This window comes from Brachycentrus maculatus, unplaced genomic scaffold, assembly GCF_059751285.1.
Source record: "Brachycentrus maculatus isolate JH-2025_06_01 unplaced genomic scaffold, ASM5975128v1 h1tg000297l, whole genome shotgun sequence".
NCBI lineage: Eukaryota > Metazoa > Arthropoda > Insecta > Trichoptera > Brachycentridae > Brachycentrus > Brachycentrus maculatus.
In genome coordinates, this window is record NW_028281048.1 from 1,001,345 (window position 1) to 1,022,588 (window position 21,244).

Below are 21,244 nucleotides of genomic sequence, written 5' to 3' on the forward strand. Positions count from 1 at the left end.
CATTCCGACAACATGCACAAGTGAAAATTGTAAATTTTTGATATGTTGTTGAAAGGAGTGAGCGATATGTACACTGATAGTGTTCCTGATAAGTTCCGAACGGACTGCAAGGCGGTTATTGTCCATTTTGTTTACATGACAGTTCTACTCGACCACATTTGGTCAATGGCTAATGTATTGTCACGCTGGGTGATTATTTGATTACTGTACAATGCAGTCTTCGCTGTTGGACTGGGCGTCGCGGATCTGCTGCTTGGCCTTCCTCGAGGAGCGACGGATGAGCGAGCGAGAGCGAGGCTTGGACCGAGAGTCGTCGGAAGGCCCCCCGGCCGCGAGTTGGTTAGGCCTGCTGTCTGCAGGGCTAGGTGCGCGGTTCTTGCCTGGAAAAAGTCATATCGTGTGAGCCAAGTCAAACAAAAAGAAGTTTTTATATATATTTTTTTACTGTATTAAATACTATCTAAATGCATAATGAAATCATCATACATTCGGACCATTATCCACACCCCAATGGTGCATAGGGCACTGCATAATATAAACGCAGTGTTAGCACGCTTGATCGTTAACACGCGAAGGAAAGGTGATCAGCGCCCCACTTCAGGTACCAGTCCAGGGCAATATTGAATAAATATAAAAGTGAAAAAATCACTTATATTTATTAGACCCCCCTCTGGGAATCGAACCCGGGACCTCCAGAACGGTAGCCGAGCGTGCTGACCATTACACTACGGAGGCGGACAAAATCATCACACATATAATTACAAGTTAAGGCCTTACTCGAAATAATAGAATTCATTAAGCGTCCGACTTTAAAAAAAGAAATAAAAAAGAAAAGAATAACCGGCAAAGCCTCTATTTTTAGAGGCTTGTCTGCAGGTATGATAATAAGGATAGGGAAGGTAAATGTATAAAAAAATACATCACAAACACCCAGACCAATTGAAAATAAATCTTTCTTCATTTTATTTTACACTTGGCGGGAATCGAACCCGTGACGCCAGTTTCGCAATTGAGCGTCTACCCAACTACGCCACGGCGCTGAGTCGTCGTCACCTCACGGCCGATTTTAATAAAAATATTGATTTATTTTGTTTTTTAAAATACATATTGGAAAAATGTTTTCATATTTTTTGTTACCTCCTTACCTCTCAATAACTATTTTCTTTTCAAAACCCTATTTTTTTTTCGACGAAAAACTAGATTTTTCCATACATAAACGGTTAGAAAATTATGTTGCGATTAATTGTATGTTGGGCCCTTAATGTACAAGAAATGAGGGGGAGTCTGTTCTCTATTCTCCTCACATGCGCATACCATTGTCTTCTTCGTTGCCTTCCCCACCTAACGACATCTTCATATACGTAATTACAAATTACAATAATGTACCCTCAATGAGTTTTCTTGTGCCGAGGGCACATTTTACTGTGAAAAAGGCATTGCTCATTATTAATGTATTGTTAATGTATTATTAATGTGTTATTAACTTATAATTAATGTTTAAAAAATACTAATTTTAATAATATGTTATGAAAAATAAACACGTATTTAGTATTGAATCACGCATACACTTATGATTATCAATTAACGTCATATTATTTTACTAGATTTTTTTTACTGTCGTAAAATGTCATTTAGACTACTAGTTAGTTGGTAGTATAAACGACATTTTATGACAGTAAAATAATATGACGTTAATCGATAATCATTAGTGTATACGTGATTCAATGCTAAATACGTGTTTATTGTTCATAACACATTATTATTTTTTATTTATTTATTTATATAAAATTCATGTACAGAAAATAAATAAGTACATTAGCGGGCTTATTGCTAAAAAGCAATATCTTCCAACCAATCAAAAACAAACTAGTGGTATTGATCAAAACGTTTGATACCATATATAGCTGTTTGCAATCAGAGGGTAGATAGTACTTGAACATTAAAAAAAATTACAAGTTAACATATAAAAAAACATAAATTACAAAAGATGATAATAAGGAGGGCAAAGGAAAAAGGGAGTTTAAGGAAGGAGGTAGAGGGAAAAACTAAGGGAGGAGGATTGATGGACAGTTAGGATTCTAATGATAAATAGTAATGTCTCAGACGTTTCTTAAAAGTTATTAGAGAAGGTGCATTTCTTACAAGGAGAGGTAATTCATTCCATAGTCTGGCCGTTTGGACAGAGAAGGAATTACTGAAGAATAATGTGTTATGGCGAGGAATGGAAAATGTTTTTTCTTGGGAAGAACGAAGTGATAGATCATGATCTGAGATGTTAGATTATTCATGTGACAGAATGCAAACTCATATGACAGGGTACATATTGCACAATATATATAATATTTTGGTAGGTTTTTGTTCTTATCGATTCATTTTGGCAGCTGTAAGTGAAAATTTACGATGGGCCATGATACGAAACACTATGATTTTGAAAACCAAATAAAATAAGTGAATAAAACCAACGTAAATCTTTACGACTGTTCACGCGCGTACAGCACAGCTGTGATATGAGTTTTTTTATTACCTACTTCAGTCATATAAAAAATATTACAAGACACACGAGTAAGCACCGGTAAAATACCAAAATATCAGAAATTATGAGTAGGTACCTACCTTCTTCATTGAATTGATGATTTTTTTACTCAGATGTTCGCATCGATAGTATTAAGTAGGTACCTATAGTTTTTTTCCATTTATTGATTCGGCAGTTCCTTCGGGGTAATACTTGTTCATTTTCATTTCAACTTTTACTCGGTGAATTACACTATTAAAAAATCGATCGCGACACGTGTTTCGATGCGTTCAATATAATCATAATAGTATTAATTATTGATTTGGCATTAACTGATTTGATTTGTGGAATAATATGATGATTGACATACACATTTCAAAATAAATCACTTGTATATTATCACATTTTTGGTTTATTAACCCTTTGAACGCGTTAAGCAAAAAATAAAAGTTTATTTGAAAAATGCAAATTTTCCATTAAAAATAAAGTATTCTATAAAATTCCTTTTATTTGTTTAAGCCATTGTCTATGGGTTGTAAAAGCCATGGACTATAGTCGATTTACACGTCTAAAGGGTTTATGACTAATTTGGAGAACTAAAGATGCTGTTTGTATTTTCACCTGTTGATGAGAACATCGATAATTCTCGAAGCTAGTTGTGTTTACTCAAAAAGTAGTTATATACAAGTGGTTTATTTTAATATTTTAATGTTGAATGGTGATAAATTATAAAGTTGAAGGCGTCGAACTGTGTGTCACAATAGATTTTTAAGAATAGTGAAATTTGGCAAGTTAAGGGAAATATGCGAGATCTAAGATGTCGTCAGGTGGGGAAGGCAACGAAGGTGACAATGGTGTGCGCATGTGAGGAGAATGGAACCATTCAGACTTCCCCTACATTGTACTGTATGGCTAACCCCAAGGTAGACGATTCCCGGGCAGACCACCAAAGAGATGGCTCGACAGCTGGGAATCGACATCGCAGGAGGCTAATCCCTCTTAAAAACAGGCAACGAGGCTACACCTTGGCTTGCAGAAGAAGAAAAAGAAGAAGAAGAAGAAGAAGATTTTTTGTCCATAAAATATCATTTTGCTCGGAATCAGAACTAATTAACGGAAATATGGTAAAAAAATACTACTACTACATTACTATTGCAATATATACTGTGTACGCTGTAAAAATGATAAAAACAATGTATTCTTGGATACTTCAGGGAATACGAAAAAGAAAACATCGCAGCCGTCTGTGTTTTCCGCTGGGGAAACATCAAGAATCGTGTACTTTTTAATGAAGATTGATTCATTTTATCACTAGAAAGCTTTAGAAACTCCGTTCGATCAACATCGACATTGATATATTTTTATTTATCTATTGTTATCATACTATATATAATTACAGTAAACGAAGCAGTTAATGATCCCTTAAACTATCTTTAAGCAACTTTAAACATTTTATATCAAGGAAGCAAGCAGACACTGATTTGTCAATGGTAGGTATTATAAGAATTAACCCGTAAATATATATATATATATATATATATATATATATATATATATATATATATATATATATATATATATATATATATATATATATATATATATATATATATATATATATATATATATATATATATATATATATATATATATATATATATATATATATATATATATATATATATATATATATATATATATATAAAATAATGATAACTTCTACGTCCAGTTATTGGTAAAAAAACGTCATTAATAAAGACGTATTTATAATTTTATTATATTATGCATAAAAATGCATTTCTGTTATAAAATTACATTGCATAAAATTATGGTTTTCAAGCTCTACTTTACGATATATATATTTTTTTTCTTAAAATAGAATAAGAATTTTATTGGTTTTTAATACCATCGTAATATTTCATTTTATCATTTTCAACCCCTTATTGTGTATCTATATAATACAGGATTTTGCCTAGCCTCCAGTCTGATGATATCGGTAACAACAAAACTCGGACACTGCTCTAATAAAATAAACGTGTAAAAAACACTATAATGTTGTTATTTTACTACACCTTTAGTTTCTAATTTAATATAAATTTCTGTCGGAATTTCGAGGCGGGGTTGAATAATTAGGTAAGGTACCTTTGCTAGTGGCGCTGACGTATGCACTGGATCGTCTCTTCAGCCCTCCGGCGCTCTCCTCTCCCGGCTTCGGCATTATCTTGGACAGGGTCAGGAATGTGCGGAATATTTCCTTTATATTGTAGTCGCTCTTGGCCGAACATTCCAGGACTTTGGCCCTGCAATATCAAACCGCCGACTCATCATTCGCTATTCGTCCACATAGTCCAATGAGATTCATGCCGCGTAAAGGGGTCATATATCGCTCACTCCTTTCGACAACGTCATCATATCAAAAATCGCCAACTTTCAGTTGTGCAGTTCAACTATATTCCTGCAAAAGCGGCATATTTTTAACTTAATATTTACCCGCTACCGGGCAGAAAGTATTGTTTTTGAATTTCGAAGAAAAGGTAATGTTTAATTATTTTTTTAAATATACTTACTTAATATTTTCAAATGGAGAAAAAACATTCAGGTTTTACTTAAAAAGATCTGTTTCACAGTAAAAATAAGTGGCTAGATATTTATTTTGAATACATTGTATTATATTTTTAAACTTTAAAAACGATAAATTTTTTGATATGACGTTATTGAAAGAAGTGAGCGATATGTTAATGAAAATAAAATGGTAAACACAGAACAACATCAGTTTCGGGGTTTTACAAATTAAATTGTACTTTAATGTTTTTTTCAACAAATTTTGGTTTGACAGTTTTGTAATATTTTAGAGCTATAATGGAAAATGTTGGTTTTACAAAGTTCTAGTATTTAATGGTATTTTGGTTTGACAAAGTTCAAGTATTTTAATGGTATTTTGGTAAATTTTAGTTTGACAAATTTCTAATATTAAAATGGTGTTATGGAAAATTTTGGTTTGACAAATTTCTGATATTTTAATGGTATTTTGTAAAATTTAGGCTTGACAAATTTCTAGTATTTTAATGGTATTTTGGCATGTTTATTCCGACATTTATATCATTTAATATATTTATGTTTTGTGCTGATATTTCTGCATTTTATGGAAAAAAAATATAAAACTTTATATATAATAATAATAAAGACTCGTTTTTAATTATGTGCAATGGAGTTCTGGTTACTACCTTAATGTATGGAAGAGAGACATGGAATAGGAAAAAAAGTATGAAATTAGAGTGAATGCAGTCTCTCTGTGAAATGCGATCTCTCTGTGAAAGAATGCAAAGCTGTGATAATCATTATCGATAAAATTAAGAAAAGTGTGCTGAGATGGTTTACCTTTGTGAATCGAATGAGTGAAGAAAGAACAGTAGAACAGATTTACGAGGTGAATTTAGTTGGTAAAAGAAGCACAGGAAGACTGAGGAAAAGTTGGCATGATCAAGAATTTAACAAACTTGGAAGCGGTCAGGTCAGAAAGTTAGGAGAATATATTGCAGTATGTACAAAAAATGGTTTCCAAACACTATACAGTATAATTTATTTTAAAACAGGTTTTAACCAATAAAAAGCACTGAAAAGTATCATTTTGATATCGGCATAATCATAGAACAGGACGATAGCATGAATTGTAAATAATTTTTCGCATTTAAAAATATCTTTTATAATAATTTACTTTAATAACAAAAAATAAATCTCCTTCCAGAAATTTAGAATTTGTAACCACAGCATAATATTCACGAACAATAGCTTTGACCCTTCCGTTTTAATATGACAAAAGACTCTATCTCCCGAAATACACTCGTATTCCTCTTTTTCTATTATTTTAAACCACCATCAATCAAAATGCATTTTCATCCCTTAATTAAAAATATCAAGGCATCAGGTTCGCGCCGCCCAGGACGACCACTGCTGACAATTCGTCGGCAGTTCTCGTCAGAACTTCGGGACGCGGATCTGACTTGGGAGGATGCAAGGGAGCTGGCAGTCGACAGAAAAGCCTGGAGACAGTTTGTGGACTCCATATGCTCCCCCTAGGGAGCGGATATGGTATTATATATTATATAATTAAAAATATCATAGAAACTTTTATCGCAAGCATGTGGTGAAAATATGAATAAAAAATATATATGTAAGGTACACAATGCAGGAAGCGAACTTACACTGCCATAAATATAGTATCTATAATATAAGCCTATTTTCATTTATTTAATCTTTTTGGGTAAAGCTCCCATAGTTGAGCGATATATTAATTACTTATTTGATCCTAATGCTCTTAAAGACGAATTCTTAACACGTTGAATGCCGGTCACGCGTATACACGCGTGATTCGGCCCGTCAGCCGATGGCCGATCACGAATTCTTAACACGTTGAATGCCGGTCACGCGTATACACGCGTGATTCGGCCCGTCAGCCGATGGCCGATCACGCATTACCGCGTGATAAATATTTACATTATGTTAAACCTACTAAGATAATATAAAAACTAAAGACACACTTTACAAAGTTATATAAGCGCAGTTAAAATATATACTAAGGGTTTAAAGAAAAATAATAATTTTAATAATCTTCTGAAATTCAGCTTTTCAGGTCGGCAATCAACGTATTAAAATGTTTCTGAGTTTTTCAGGTAAATAACGACATACTAAGATTCGGTACTCAATAAATGCATCCTAACAATATCATAATTCAAAATAAGCTGTTATTAATATTTTTTAAAACGAATTTTACCAAACGAATTGTGTTGAGTTATAAAAATTTGAATTGAATTCGCCAACGCCGGTTTTGTGAATTCAGGTGTATAAAACCATATTCTCTAGAATTGTATTAATTTTCTTTGAAAGGGTGTGCATAGAAACTGTCATTGTAAAAATAAAAACGCGTTTCAATGGTGCCTAATTGGCAGTTTAAATAAAATGACAGTTTCGTATGATAACCCAGGGCTGGCACACCTACTTAAAATATAACCAGGTAGGTTCAACCATAGAGTAACAAACCGTTACAGATATTGTGCACCTATACAAAATGATTTTTTTTTTTAGTTTTTGGTTTTGTTTTGCGTGTTTTTTTAGGGCTTTTTCTTTTGAATGAAAAATACGTACCAATGTTGACTACCTTATGAGATGCAAATATATTTTAATTCGGGTAATTAAATATGAGCTGAGGAATGAAGAGATAAGGCGTAGGATGCAGCAAATCTTGGTCACAACTGTGGTCAAGAAAAGGCGATTCAGTTGGCTTGGCCATGTACTCCGCATGCCTCCCGAGAGCCGCCATCAAGCTTGCCTCTTTTACAAGGCATCAGGTTCGCGCCGCCCAGGACGACCACTGCTGACAATTCGTCGGCAGTTCTCGTCAGAACTTCGGGACGCGGATCTGACTTGGGAGGATGCAAGAGAGCTGGCAGCCGACAGAAAAGCCTGGAGACAGTTTGTGGACTCCATATGCTCCACCTAGGGAGCGGATATGGTTTAATAATTTAATATGTGTTAAAAAAAAGGAATCGAATTATGGCATACAGGAGGTTAAACCTGGATACTATACCACTAACAACAGGACAACAACCTAACAAAATTAAGGAACAATATAAAAAATATATGTGAGGTATGCGTTCAAGAAACAGTTTAATCTAAACAGAAATATTATAAAATAAGTAATTTGTTTTCCGGCTTGCCTAAGCGGTGGGTGCAATACATATTTAGCCATATTTTGTATTTAGTATTATAAAATAACAAAAAAATAACCATAAAACAAAAAAGTATATAATAGCGTTTCTGGAGAGATGACGTGAGAAGATGAATTCCCTGACTATACCAACACTGTTCCAGTGCTGCCACATATCCAGCCTCCATCTGTGCTCCATATTAGTTTTATGATGAGGTTGGAGTTCTTTATCAGCTCCCTGAAGCCTGTCACTAACCCATTCCAGTGTAGTATGTATGAAGAAACAAACATACCACTGGCGTTACAGTGGCTGGGTGACTTCATGAGGGCCCGGTATCTATTATTGTAACACGTGTGTAACTTACACTACAATTCGCAATTCACCACAGAAAATATTTTTATTTAATTTCTATTATTATTAAAGGAATAATAACCCGCAAAGCTAAATAAATTTCAGAAGCATGTTTGCAGGTAGGATAGTAAGGAGTTAAATATGAAAAATAAATGACAATTGAAAAAACAAAATACATTCCAGACTAATTCAAAATAATGGTTATTGTATTTATTAAACAATAAAAGAATGTTTCTTTATAAATATGTGGTCACATAACATAACTAATAATTCGCGTTGTCTCTATTTTTAGAGGCTTGTCTGCAAGTAGGATAGTGAAAATAGGTAAGGTAAAAATTAAAAATACCTACATTGTAAAAACCCAGACCAATTGAACATTTTATTGTATGAATCTATTTTGCGATTCTTATAAAAGTTTTTTCTTTACAAACGGTGGTCACTGTATAGCTTTCCATACAGTATATATTTTGTTGGGGATCCGGGTGGAAAGTGCTAGAAGTAATTCCGGTAACCGAACATGAATACAAGTTTGAACTAGGTAGGTATATAGGACTAGGGGTTAGCAATGTTGTGTACGTGTAGGGTGGTACCTTCATAATAACATCATTGCTGGAATTCGTCTGAGTTTTCTGCATAATGCGGCAATTTAACGAGACAAAAACTTCTCGAAATGGTAATGGCTTTAACCTACTTTCTTGAGTTAGTATTATTGCATTTTTAAATGGGGGGAAAACATAAATTACTCTTGAACAATCTGGATTTTGAAAGATTCCCATGCAAATACTTTTTAGAAGTATTTCGGTTGGTTTTGTTAAGTAAAAATATGCTTGGGAGCCATGATTGCACTTTTGAATAACATTTTTATTAAAATGATGTAACGTAATTATATTAAATGACATAAAAAAATTCAAATGCACCCACGACATTTCATTCCAAAATCAGCTTATATTTGTCAATTTTCGATGTGTTAAAACAAGGTATTAATTAATATAATATTTGGCTAGGAATCAAAAAAGCGCAAATATGAAATAACGCTATCATCAAAGTAATAGTAAGAGTTAAAACATATTATTTACCATTTTGATGGTCATAACCTTAAATTTTGATTAATACCCACTTTAATGTGTGAAAATGAAGCATGGAGTTGGCAAAAGAGGGATGAAAGTAGACTGAATGCATTCGAAATGCGAAATCTCAGACGAGTATGTGAAAAAAACGATGTATGCTAGATTTTCAAATGGTGAAATAAGACTGGGATAAAATTGAGAAAGATTTGTCGAGATGGTTTGGGCATGCGAAACAGGTGAGGGAAGAATGTTTCGGACTAAACTAAGTTTAAAAAACAAATATTTATCGACCCGTTTAAAAGCTTTACAAATTATACACAACCTTTAACCCTAGATTACGGGACATTCATAAAATTACGGCGGACAATCAATCTGTGGGGACCACCGAGGCAACACATGTAAAGAATGTACATGCTAGCATGTATCTTACTTTTTTTACCGATATTTTATGTTCGTATTGTATATGAAGTTCTCAAAAAAATACATTTTGTACTTATTTTTAAATGTTTTTAGGAAACGTTTTCGGTAAATTAAAGTATAGTAAAGTGTAAAGTGTTCAAAACGATGGATGATGGATGTTAGAATGGTGTTATAAGGAAATAAATAATACAAGACTGACTAACTGAATAGACTGACTGAGTAGTGACTCTTTCATTTGTATGTGAGGTCCGAATCCTGGATTATATTCACATCCCGAGAAACGATAGAAAATATCCTTTCATTTTTATTTTATTTTTAGTTTATAATTTGACCAGTTAATTTATTGAACAAGTATTCTGACACATTCAAAATGTTGTAAATAAATGAAAAAACTTAGTGCTGTGTAAATTTTAGATTAATAAATTTGAGCTGTAAAACAAACCGCGTTAAACTAATTAAATAAACAATTATTTGCGGTTTCCCAAACGCTTTACTTACATAATGATTAATGTACAAAAAACCTTAAGATAAATAGTGTTATATAAGCATTATCGATGAAACTAAGAAAGGCACGTTAAGATAGTACCAGCGTGTGAATAGAACACTGAAACAAGTCCCGTGGCCTAGGGTTAAATAGAGATGGTATTGAATTAGGTACTCGCTTATTGCATTGCTGATTCCCGAGATTTTTTGCCGATCAAGTTCCCAAAGAACACAAGTCGGGAATCGTTGACCTAGTAAAACCTTCTCCGGGTATTATTTTCCCAGTGTAAGTAGAGCCGGGAAGCTCCGGTCTATGGGAAATTGAACAAAGATAGGGTAAAAAGTTAGGTAGGTACTGACCTCAGCTTGGGTAGTTCGCAAAATACCCACTCGGAAACGTCTTCTATTTGAACTTCCCTGTGGCTGCAAGCTAAGTCGTGCTTGTTCCCCGCTATTACTATCGGGATCTCCTGGAAGGAAATTACAGTGTCAATATTTCCGAACGTTTCGTCGCTGCAAATATTATCATATTAAAAGCAGAGAGACATCGATTAATCGAAATGTATTGAAACATAAAAATAAAACACTCCTATAACACCACTCTTTTGAGTTTATTGTTGTAAACACAACTGGTTTTGAGAACTACAGCTGTTCTCGAAACTAGCCGTGTTTGTAAACACTTTTTGAGTTTATTAATATATTAATAAACTCAAAAAGTAAGTGGTCATATGCCAGTTTTCTATTATTGTATTTAAATCACAAGGCGTCAAACTCAAAAGGTACCAAGGCCCGCATAAGGTATTTTGGGTAAGTCGGCGAGCCACATAAAAAACTCTACTTCTCATTTCCATTTTTATATAAATTTAAGTGAATAATTTATTATAAAAGACAGTCACCTAATGTATAATAGATCCAACTCAATGATTTTGTAAAAGAATATCATATGTTCTCGTACAAAAAATGATTTCAATGAAGAATTAAAATAAATGAAAAATATAACCGCCAGTATCCGCGGGCATCCGCGGGCCGTGAGTTTGACATACCTGATTCAAATCATCATGTTTTTCAATAAAGTTAATATATAGAATTTCAGTTTGGAGTTTATTAATATTAAACATACGAAAAAACTAACTTATTAACCACCCCACCGCTTCTCCGCAGGGTTAGGCAGAGAGAACAGAAGGCCACACCAATCTGTCTTTGCAAACAATCTCCCCCTCGTACACATTCGTATATCTCCTCATTCATACCCGTCGATTATTCCGACTTCTGACCCGACACCTGACTCCTGACACCAATGAAACATAATAAATTTGAGAATTTAATTTTTAATTTTTTGATGCTTGAATTTTTTATGTTCTACGAGTATTAACTTCTTTAGTTCCATATATCGCTCACTCCTTTCAACAACGTCATATAAAAAAAACTTGATTTTTCAGGAGATCATTTTTAAAAATTAAGAATATAATGAAATGTATTGAAAATAAATATCGAGCCACGTATTTAACTTTTTACTGTGCAACAGATCTTTTAAGGTAAAACCTGAATGTTTTTTTCTCCATTTGAAAAATATTAAGTAAGTATATTTAAAAAAAAAATTAAACAATACCTTTTCCTCGAAATGCAAAAACAACACTTTCTGCCCTGTAGCGGGTAAATATTAAGTTAAAAATATGCCGCTTTTTCTGGGATATAGTACATTTTCTGGGCATTCCGAAAACATGCACAACTGAAAGTTGACGATTTTTGATAAATGACGTTATTAAAAGGAGTGAGCGATATGATTGCCTGCTATGAATGAAATTAGGTGCTTAGACTCCCAAGAATTTGTAAATTAAAATGTCTAAAGCCTTTTTTTACATGACCATTTAGTTGAATATCTTCACGACCGTTTCATTACCACGTCCCTCATATGCGTCTATAGCATTGTTCAAGTGACTTTGCAACGGTCATGAGAATACTCGAATTCATATAAAAATATCAAGTGTAAGATTGAAATTTCCCGCCAGTTTTAAAAGATGCCGCCACCTATGCAAAGTTATGCCGATTTTCAGGGATTTTAAATGTCAGTTCGGTATTATCATTTAAGTTTTTTTTCCCAGTCTGGCTTCGCAGTCTGCAAATATGAATTTAAATTTGTCATTAAAAAACTGCTTAAAATTAAGGCGCGCCTAATAGTCCTTAAAATATGGTGAATATTATAAAATATATCCCGCATTTTATTATGTCCCTATCGCGGGTAGCAAGTGGGTCAAAAAAGCCCAAACGAGAGAAGTCTGGAAAAAATAGACAAGGCCTTCATCCAGCAGTGGAGAGATGGCTAACAAGGGACAATCCAATCTTGATATATAAACATTTAAAATTACTGCCGGTACATGGAATATTGTGGATGAGTATCATCGTTGAACAACAAACTAGACAAAAATATCGAAATCCTTTAGTACACAACCATGATACACGATTAACACACAACGAAGGTTTGATAGTCCCAAGAATTAACAATAAATATGGGAGTCGAACACTGCAATATATCGTTCCGAACATTTTTAATGTGTTGCCGACGGATGTTAGAGGTCAAAATAAAATATGGAACAAAGGCAAAATAAAGGAATGGGTAAATGATCAAGAGTTAATTTTATGAAAATTGTAAAATGTTTATATTTTTCTTTTTTTCTTTTTTGTGTCTATATTACGTTAAAATCGTTAAAAACAATAAAAAATGTATTTAAAAAAGAAATCCACCGACAAGACTCACAAGGTGGCTTGGTGGGTCTCTGCAAAAAAAGAGTTCTAAAAATGTATAAACTGTGATTTGAATAAATGTATACAAATAAAAATAAAATAAAAGAAGAGAAAGACGAAGAATACAAAGAATAAGAAGAAGAAGATTATATAATAGTAACGGATACTTTCTGAATAGTCTTACCTGGTAATCGGCCCTCTGTTCCCTGATTTCCTCGAAGCACTGCTTGACAGCTGCCATGGAGGGCGCTGATGTGGTGGCGTATACGAGAAGGAAGGCGTGTGCTGTCGCTATACTGAGGCGTCGCATAGCGGGGAACTGCATGTCCCCAGCTGTATCCAATATGTCCACCTGTAATGTCGAATAAACTCGACACTTATTTTTTGACATCTCAACATAGATGAAGAAGAACATGGAAATCTGGGCGTACGATTGACATAGGCTTGTTTAAGTGATCACTTTACACACGTGTGACATTCACCAATTTTACCCGTGATTGACCAACTACTAAAAAATTTGGAACTTCTGTATATCGTAGTCGTACAGGAGAAAGTGACCAACTAACTAGGAGGGCCATTTAAGTCACTTTTGCTTGGCAACAAAATAAACATCAATGCAGTTAGTTACCTTTAACAAGTCAATATATTATACTTCCATGTTTTAAATCCTTTGGTATTTTTCCAGGGCAATATTAAGCCAGTAAGATATCAAACAGTCAATGATCACGTTTTTGTAAAAAAATGCACTTTGTCACTTTCTCCTGTATGACTACGATATATATGGTTCAATTTCTAAATACGGTATAGTGCTTGAATCACTTGAATTTTGCTAGAGACATCTGTTGGTGAGATGAAAGAAGCTTTTTATTGAGCAGAAACTCTTTCATTTGAATGTGAGGTCCAAATCCTGGATTATAATCACAAACATCAAAATCTATGTTGAGGATGTCAAAAAATAATATGAAAAATAACTTCTATGATTGGAGATAATCCAGATTTGTGAACAAGTATTTGGACACACCCAAAATGTTGAAACTAAATACTAGTGACTGAAAATTTTCTGCAAATCCCTTGACCTTGGCACTGTTCCGTGTCTGTCTGTTGTACTGGTCGGGGTTGTGGTGGTGTCTGTAAACCGGCCAACGTCGGGTTGGAATCGGATTTTGCTGACTAAATGAACTAACTAACTACTAATCCCTATCACTGCCTACACTAGGGGACTTCTTAACACTTGGTGGTGAAAATTTTATTTATTTAGATTTTCAGTGACAGGGACAATGAAAGCTATACAGTATAAATTGATAGTAAAATAGGTGTGTATTTTTTTTTACAACATTTTGAGTGTATCAAAATACTTGTTCACAAAATCTGGATTATCTCCAGGCGTTTCTCATGTGTGTGATTATAATCCAGGATTCAGACCTCACATACTAATATAAGAGTTTCTGCTTAATAAAAAGTTTCTTTACATCTCACCAATAGATGTCTCTAGTGATTCAAAAACAAGGTTTCTAAATTGTTTCATATAAACAGAACTTCCAAGAATTTGAGTAGTGTGGTTGTCAATAATGGGTAGAATTGGTGAATGTTACACGTGTGTAAAGTGATCACTTAATGATCTTTGACGGTCGTCAGCCCCGTAAATGCCCAGACTTCCATATTCTTCTTCATCTTTGATGAGATGTCAAAAAATAATATGTATTTTTTTAATAACAAAAATCACTGCTTACTTTTATAGTCTTCAATTTTATTTCTTCAATAATTTTTTTTTCTGTAATCTTATTTTTCCCCTGTTTTTTTTTAACTTTAAAATAATTTCAATTAACTTTAAACCGTGTTGTATACTCACACACGACTATTCTTATGTGGGATTTTTTCTTTCACATTATTTATAAACACATGCATCATTAAATAATAATGAAATAGAAAAAAATGTATAAGTATGTATAAAAAAAAGTGACTTTGGTCTTCATGAAAAGTTGATAATAATAAAAATATTATATATACATTTTCAAAAGAGAATTTAGGCTAAATTACAATATCTCGTTACCTTTAGTATCATGTGTCCAAGGTCATATTCTCTATTATAGAGATCCTCCACTGTGCTGCGGTACTTATCCGAGTAAGAGTTGGTCAAGAACCTCCTGACGATGCATGATTTCCCAACTCCAGCGCCTCCCAGAACTACTAGCCGTATGCGCTCCGTGTCTCCCATATTGGTTATATTATTATTCATTTAAACAATACTTCACAATAAATACTTTAAAAACTTAAGATTAAAATCTGGAGTAACGATTGAGGGATTTGATTATCGCTGTGCGCAAATGGCCTTGTTTTGTTCCATCAATCTCCATTCAATACGACTTGCCATTGTTTCCTTGATGGATTTTTGATGGAGTCCGTTTGCGATGACCCCTGAAACAAATAAAATTACCATTAAAACATCACAATGCGAAAATTGCGATATTCACCACTTTCAGCGATGAAAATCGAAAATGAAAAAAACCACTTCAATTTTATTTCAGCAGAAAAAAAACACTGTTAACTTTGTAATTATACAACTCACAGCGAAATGATATTATAACAGATTGAAAAGGGGTGAGGAATGTATAATTTATTAGGTTCCTTATAATTGGAGATGAATTTTCTCATTTTCATATACTAGGGAAAATATTTTCCAAGAGTGAAAAAACATTCGAACAAGTTCACGGAATTTTATACAAATACAATTAACATATCTTTTCATAATGGTTCATTATGATAATGTTTATAAATGCTCAAAAGAGAAATGATATTTTATTTAAAAATAAAACAAAATCAGAGATAATAAATTGAAAATAATGACAACATTTTGAGTGTGTCCAAATACTTGTTCACAAAATCTGGATTATCTCCAATTACAGGAGTTATTTTCATATTATTTTTTGACATCTCATCAAAGATGAAGAAGAACATGGAAGTCTGGGCATTTACGGGCTTACGACCGTCATAGGCTGGTTTAAGTGATCACTTTACAAAGTGATCACTTAAACCAGCCTATGACGGTCGTAAGCCCCGTAAATGCCCAGACTTCCATGTTCTTCTTCATCTTTGATGAGATGTCAAAAAATAATATGAAAATAATGAGTTTAAAACATATAAACGCAGAAGCATAGTTTTCATTTTTACTTGGTAAATACTTAAATTCTCTAAATCTATTGTGACACGTGTTTCGATGCATTCCACATCATTTTCAAACATCGTGTTATACGGTATTTGAATATAATAAATTGAAATAAAAAAGTGGTATTTAAGTAAGTAAAACTTAAATAAAAATGGATAGATTTTGTCACAAAGTAACTGCCAAATGTAATGAAACATAAAAAAATTACACAAACGTACCGCTTTTTAAAAAATTTTAAAAAGAAAAATATTCGTTTTTTTTTGCACACAAATATTTTAAATTTCATACTATTTTAGTGACCTTAATTATTAAAAAGGTTATCAAATTTTAGTAGAGAGGGTCAGAACCCAAAAACTCTTGACTCAGAGTTCGCGACGCTCACTAAGAGACTACAAACCGACACATAATATTGACTGATTTTTTATGTGCAAATGTTCAATAAAACCGAATTATTCATAATTTTTATTTTTTTACTTTTAGTTGTATTTATTTGCAACGTATGTATTTGACTCGTAAGAGAATTGGTTTAGGAATACTAGTTCATATGACCAACATATGTGTGTATGTTCCGAAAATTCTAAATGCCACAGGCAGAGATCTTCTTCGATCTTTCGAGAGACGCCAATCTTCGCCTCTTTCATATTCATGCAACTCTCATACAAACCCATCAATTATTTCGACTCCTGACCTGGCCATTTTCAAGTTTTTTGAAATACTTCATTTCAATATAATTTATATTTCAAGCACTAACTTTGTGATTTTCCATTTCATAATAAAAATGTATCTTTGAAAATGTTTTGTTTTAAAAATGTATTGTGTTTTAAAATCACTTTAAATATCTCTTTTTAGTGATTTTAAAACAAAGTTACATATTAATTATTTTATTTCAATATTATGAAATTCAGTAGGGGTAGATAATTTTTTTCAAATTGATTTCTCTTTTTGTTACAAAAGGTAGCTTTTGAAACACTCCTAGTTTATTTAATTTGAAACTTCACAAAAACGACACCCTTATAGATCTTGCCCAAAATATGCGAGAGCAATCCAGCAGTCACCACGTTGGATTATGAGGAATAGTATTTTTATCAGAGGATAGAAAATAAACTTTATCTAATCACGAATTTCCATTTTTGAGACGCAATTTGTTATTATTATTCGAAAAAAACTTTTATTTGTTTGGGGAAGTTTTAACAAATTGGACAAAAGTTTTCTTATTTATAAAGGGATTTAGTTTTGGGGATTTCACATACTTCGGAATGTATAAAAAAACTATCTGCGGTATATCCAAATGGAGTTTTGGTCAAATTGGATATTGTCTTCTTACATTGGATGAATGTAACTTCGATTTCTACGAATAATAATACGAGGTTGTATTAAAATTGTATACATATTATTCAAAACGATACAATTTGAATAAAAGCAAAGAAATCATAAAAATACTTGAATTTTCATTGTATTTGAAGAATCATTATAACTGTAATGAAGGTCACGCAGCATCAGTTAATTAGTTGCAAGAGTTAGTTATAATAATTAATTTTACATTTTTCCCACTCAACAAAGATTAAGAAAAAAAATGAAGTCTGGGTATTTACAGGGTTAATGACGTATCACAGGCTGGTTAAGTGATCACATTACACATATTGACCATTCTACCCATGATTGACAACCACAATACTCGAATCTGGAAAGTCGTACATATAGTATATGATCAATCTCATGACGTTCCATGATTGAGTTCACAACAGTCATCTATGATTGGATTAAGAAAAGCTTTTATTAGGTAGAGACCCTTTTATTTGTGTGCAAGATCGCAACTAGGATTATTTTACATGCTGGAAAATGTCTGAAAATCTAATTAGCAATTTCAATGCAGCTTAAACTTTGACCAGTTTTTTTAGTGTGTTCATAAATCTGGAAATTCTCCAATTAGGAGTTATTTTTACATTTTGACATCTCAACATAGATGAAGAAGAATATGGAAGTCTGGATATACCCAGACTTCTCAATTCTTCTTCATCTATGTGGAGATATCAAAATACGTAAAAAATAACTCCTAACCGGAAATAATCCGGATTTGTGAATAAGTATTTGGACACACTCAAAATGTAGTTTTTTATATTGTCATTGCTTCACAAGCATTGTGAAATTATACACATTAGAAATATGTGCTTTCTATTTTATTTATTTTCCATTAAACAAGATTGAGCCACAGCAGCGCGTGGCCGGGTACAGATGGTTATTAAATAAAAGTTATTACTTTAGTATTATATAAAATTCATTTGAACCTTATACGCGCCCCAATGGTGCATAGGGCACGGCATCATATAAATACAGTGTTATCTTGATCGTTAACACACGAAGGAAATGTGATCAGCCCTCCGCTTCAGCTACCAATCCAGGGTAGTATTGTATAAATATTAGAGTGAAAAAATCACTAATATTTATTAGACCCCCCTCTGGGAATCGAACCCGGGACCTCCAGAACAGTAGCCGAGCGCACTGACCATTACACTACAAATTTATATAAAAACAAACGAAAAATGAGGAAACAAATAACAGTTTTAATACAAGTTAAAAAAAACTCGACATAATAACGAAATATTTTAATGATGTTTTTTTCATATCTGTTTTCAGCATATTATTTTCAGCGGCAATTATATCTTTTAATGATATAAACGTCCTTCTAAAAATGAGTTCCTGGTCGGAATATTATTTTTTCAGGTAAAATTTTCAGATTTCAGGTAAATTTTAATATACGAGCACTCTGCAGTGGATTACGCCTTCACTCTATTCAGAACTAGGATATGGTTTTTTAAGTGGCATATACGTATTTATGATTTAAAGATGAGGAAATAGTTTTCTCATTAGGGAGATGTAAACTAGAAGTGCATAAAGCCGTAGAAATGAATACTCCCTGCAGTCAAAATAAAAGTTCTGATAAACACAAACTTTTATATTCACCAAACGTGAAATAAATATCGCAGTCAAAGGTTTTGATTATTCTAAAAAGCCGAGATTTAGAAAATAAATGTTGCTTACGTTTAAAATATATTCGAAATATGGAGAAAGTTTTATAAAAATGTTTATTACGACTTTTCTTGGAAGGAAAACGATGAAAGTTACAGTACAAAACTTTGTGAAATTGTCATTGTTTTAAAATGTGCTAACATGCAAAAATATGAAACTTTACTAAAGTAAAAGATATTTTTTGTTGTATATTTAAAGGTTTTTGTTTTATAACAGATTTAAGAAATGAGAAATAGAATATATTAACGACTTTTTAAAAATGATCCGTTATTTATTCGATTATTTGAGCTAATCAGTGCCCAAATTTGATAAAGTATTGCATATTGTTAGCTCGTAATACATTTTACAATTTGAAATAAAAAAAAACTTAAGCTGAGACAAAAATACATAAATTGAGAAAAAGTAACAAATGTGCAAAGTAACAAAGTAGTAAAGCAACCCTTAGTCACTTAACTACACTTAACATAAACATATGTTTTGATTCTATGACACTTATGACGTCTTATGTTGAGTTGGGAGTGGGAAGATAAATGATGAAACTAAACAAAAATGGTATTATAGTTGTCGCAACTTGATATGACACACCTACCGTTCCTTTTTATATGAAAGAAGATGGAAGTTTGAGTATCCCAGGGTTTACGACCTGGCATTTAACTGGCTTAAGCGATCACTTTATACACTTGTGTAACTTTCACCATTCTGTTCTTTTATTAACATAATTCTTCCAAATTGCACGTAAATTATTACTGCACATGTTAAAACTATTACTTAATTACCTAGCATTGTATAGCTAAATATAAGGACCGTCAGTCTTCACATTTGTTTTTAAATGCCATAATTAGGCGAAACAATTGTCACAATATTAATTTTGATGTGTGTTTTAATGACAAAATACAACTTAGAAGACTCGAAAAATCTGTGTTTTATTTAACAATTAATACATAAATTAATTTTTGAAACCTGCATATAAGCAATGGTCTCAGAACCTTCCACATACGTATAGATTTTTCGAAAGGTTTATAAAGTATGGTTAATTGTGGCGCCATCAGTTAAAAAAATTGTGAAGTTATTATTTGGCTGGCTTCGACGTTTCATTTCAAGTTGAGACACCTATAATAATGACATCTCATCCGTAGGGTGAATAATCCAGTGTCCGATATAATAAATAACAACAATATTTACGTATTTAATGTTAAATCAATCAAATCGAATGACATTCGTTTGAAAATGGGTGAATAACTAGGCTGAAAAATTGTTACAAAATGGATTTTTATGTGTTTTTTTCAACAATAAAATAAAACTTAGTAAACTCAAAAAATTTGTGTTCGATTTAACATTTAATACACAAAAAAATGGGGTTCTACAAATTTAACGCCAAATCTATAAATAATATTAATATTGTTGAAAAACCTGGTACCGATTTTTTAAAAACAATTAAAATTATTAGGTACATTTTCAAAGTTCCGTATTTTAAGTAAATATGTATACAAAGTCTACTGTTTGTTCAGAGTAGAACTTTCGAAAGGTATTCATTCCCTTATCTACTGGAATATCAATATCCCAGAGTTTTAGACGTCAAAGTTTAAAGTTTGATAATATTGCTGGTTTATTACAAGGAAATGCAGCTCAGAGATAGATGATTAAACCAAGTACTTGAGAATAATAATTTACGAGTAGGTACGAGTAAGTTTTTCTATCTCTGTTTGTACTCTAAAGACTCCTATCTATAATTTATTCATGCGTTCATAAAAAAATCAAGAATGTGAATATAATT

General features: G+C 32.5%; 1 protein-coding gene across 1 annotated transcript; it reads right to left on the reverse strand.

Annotated features, from left to right (window-relative positions):
• Positions 1 to 197: 197 nt before the first annotated feature.
• LOC148304946 (GTP-binding protein Di-Ras2-like) lies at positions 198 to 15,588 on the reverse strand. Its single transcript, XM_088267512.1, has 5 exons — positions 15,331 to 15,588; positions 13,465 to 13,632; positions 10,899 to 11,008; positions 4,655 to 4,812; positions 198 to 380 (listed from the first exon to the last, which is right to left on the reverse strand). The coding sequence occupies exons 1-5, from the start codon at positions 15,514 to 15,516 to the stop codon at positions 202 to 204; spliced, it is 801 nt and encodes a 266-aa protein (XP_088123638.1). The 5' UTR covers positions 15,517 to 15,588; the 3' UTR covers positions 198 to 201.
• Between the last annotated feature and the right edge of the window lie 5,656 nt (positions 15,589 to 21,244).

What these genes read in the sequence shown, in the direction of transcription:
- LOC148304946 (XM_088267512.1), bottom strand. Translation starts at nt 15,516, where the DNA reads ATGAATAATAATATAACCAATATGGGAGACACGGAGCGCATACGGCTA. An exon ending in TTGGACACATGATACTAAAG is followed by an intron (nt 13,633 to 15,330) that starts GTAACGAGATAT and finishes TCGACATTACAG; the next exon opens with GTGGACATATTGGATACAGC. An exon ending in CGTCAGCGCCACTAGCAAAG is followed by an intron (nt 381 to 4,654) that starts GTACCTTACCTA and finishes GACTTTTTCCAG; the next exon opens with GCAAGAACCGCGCACCTAGC.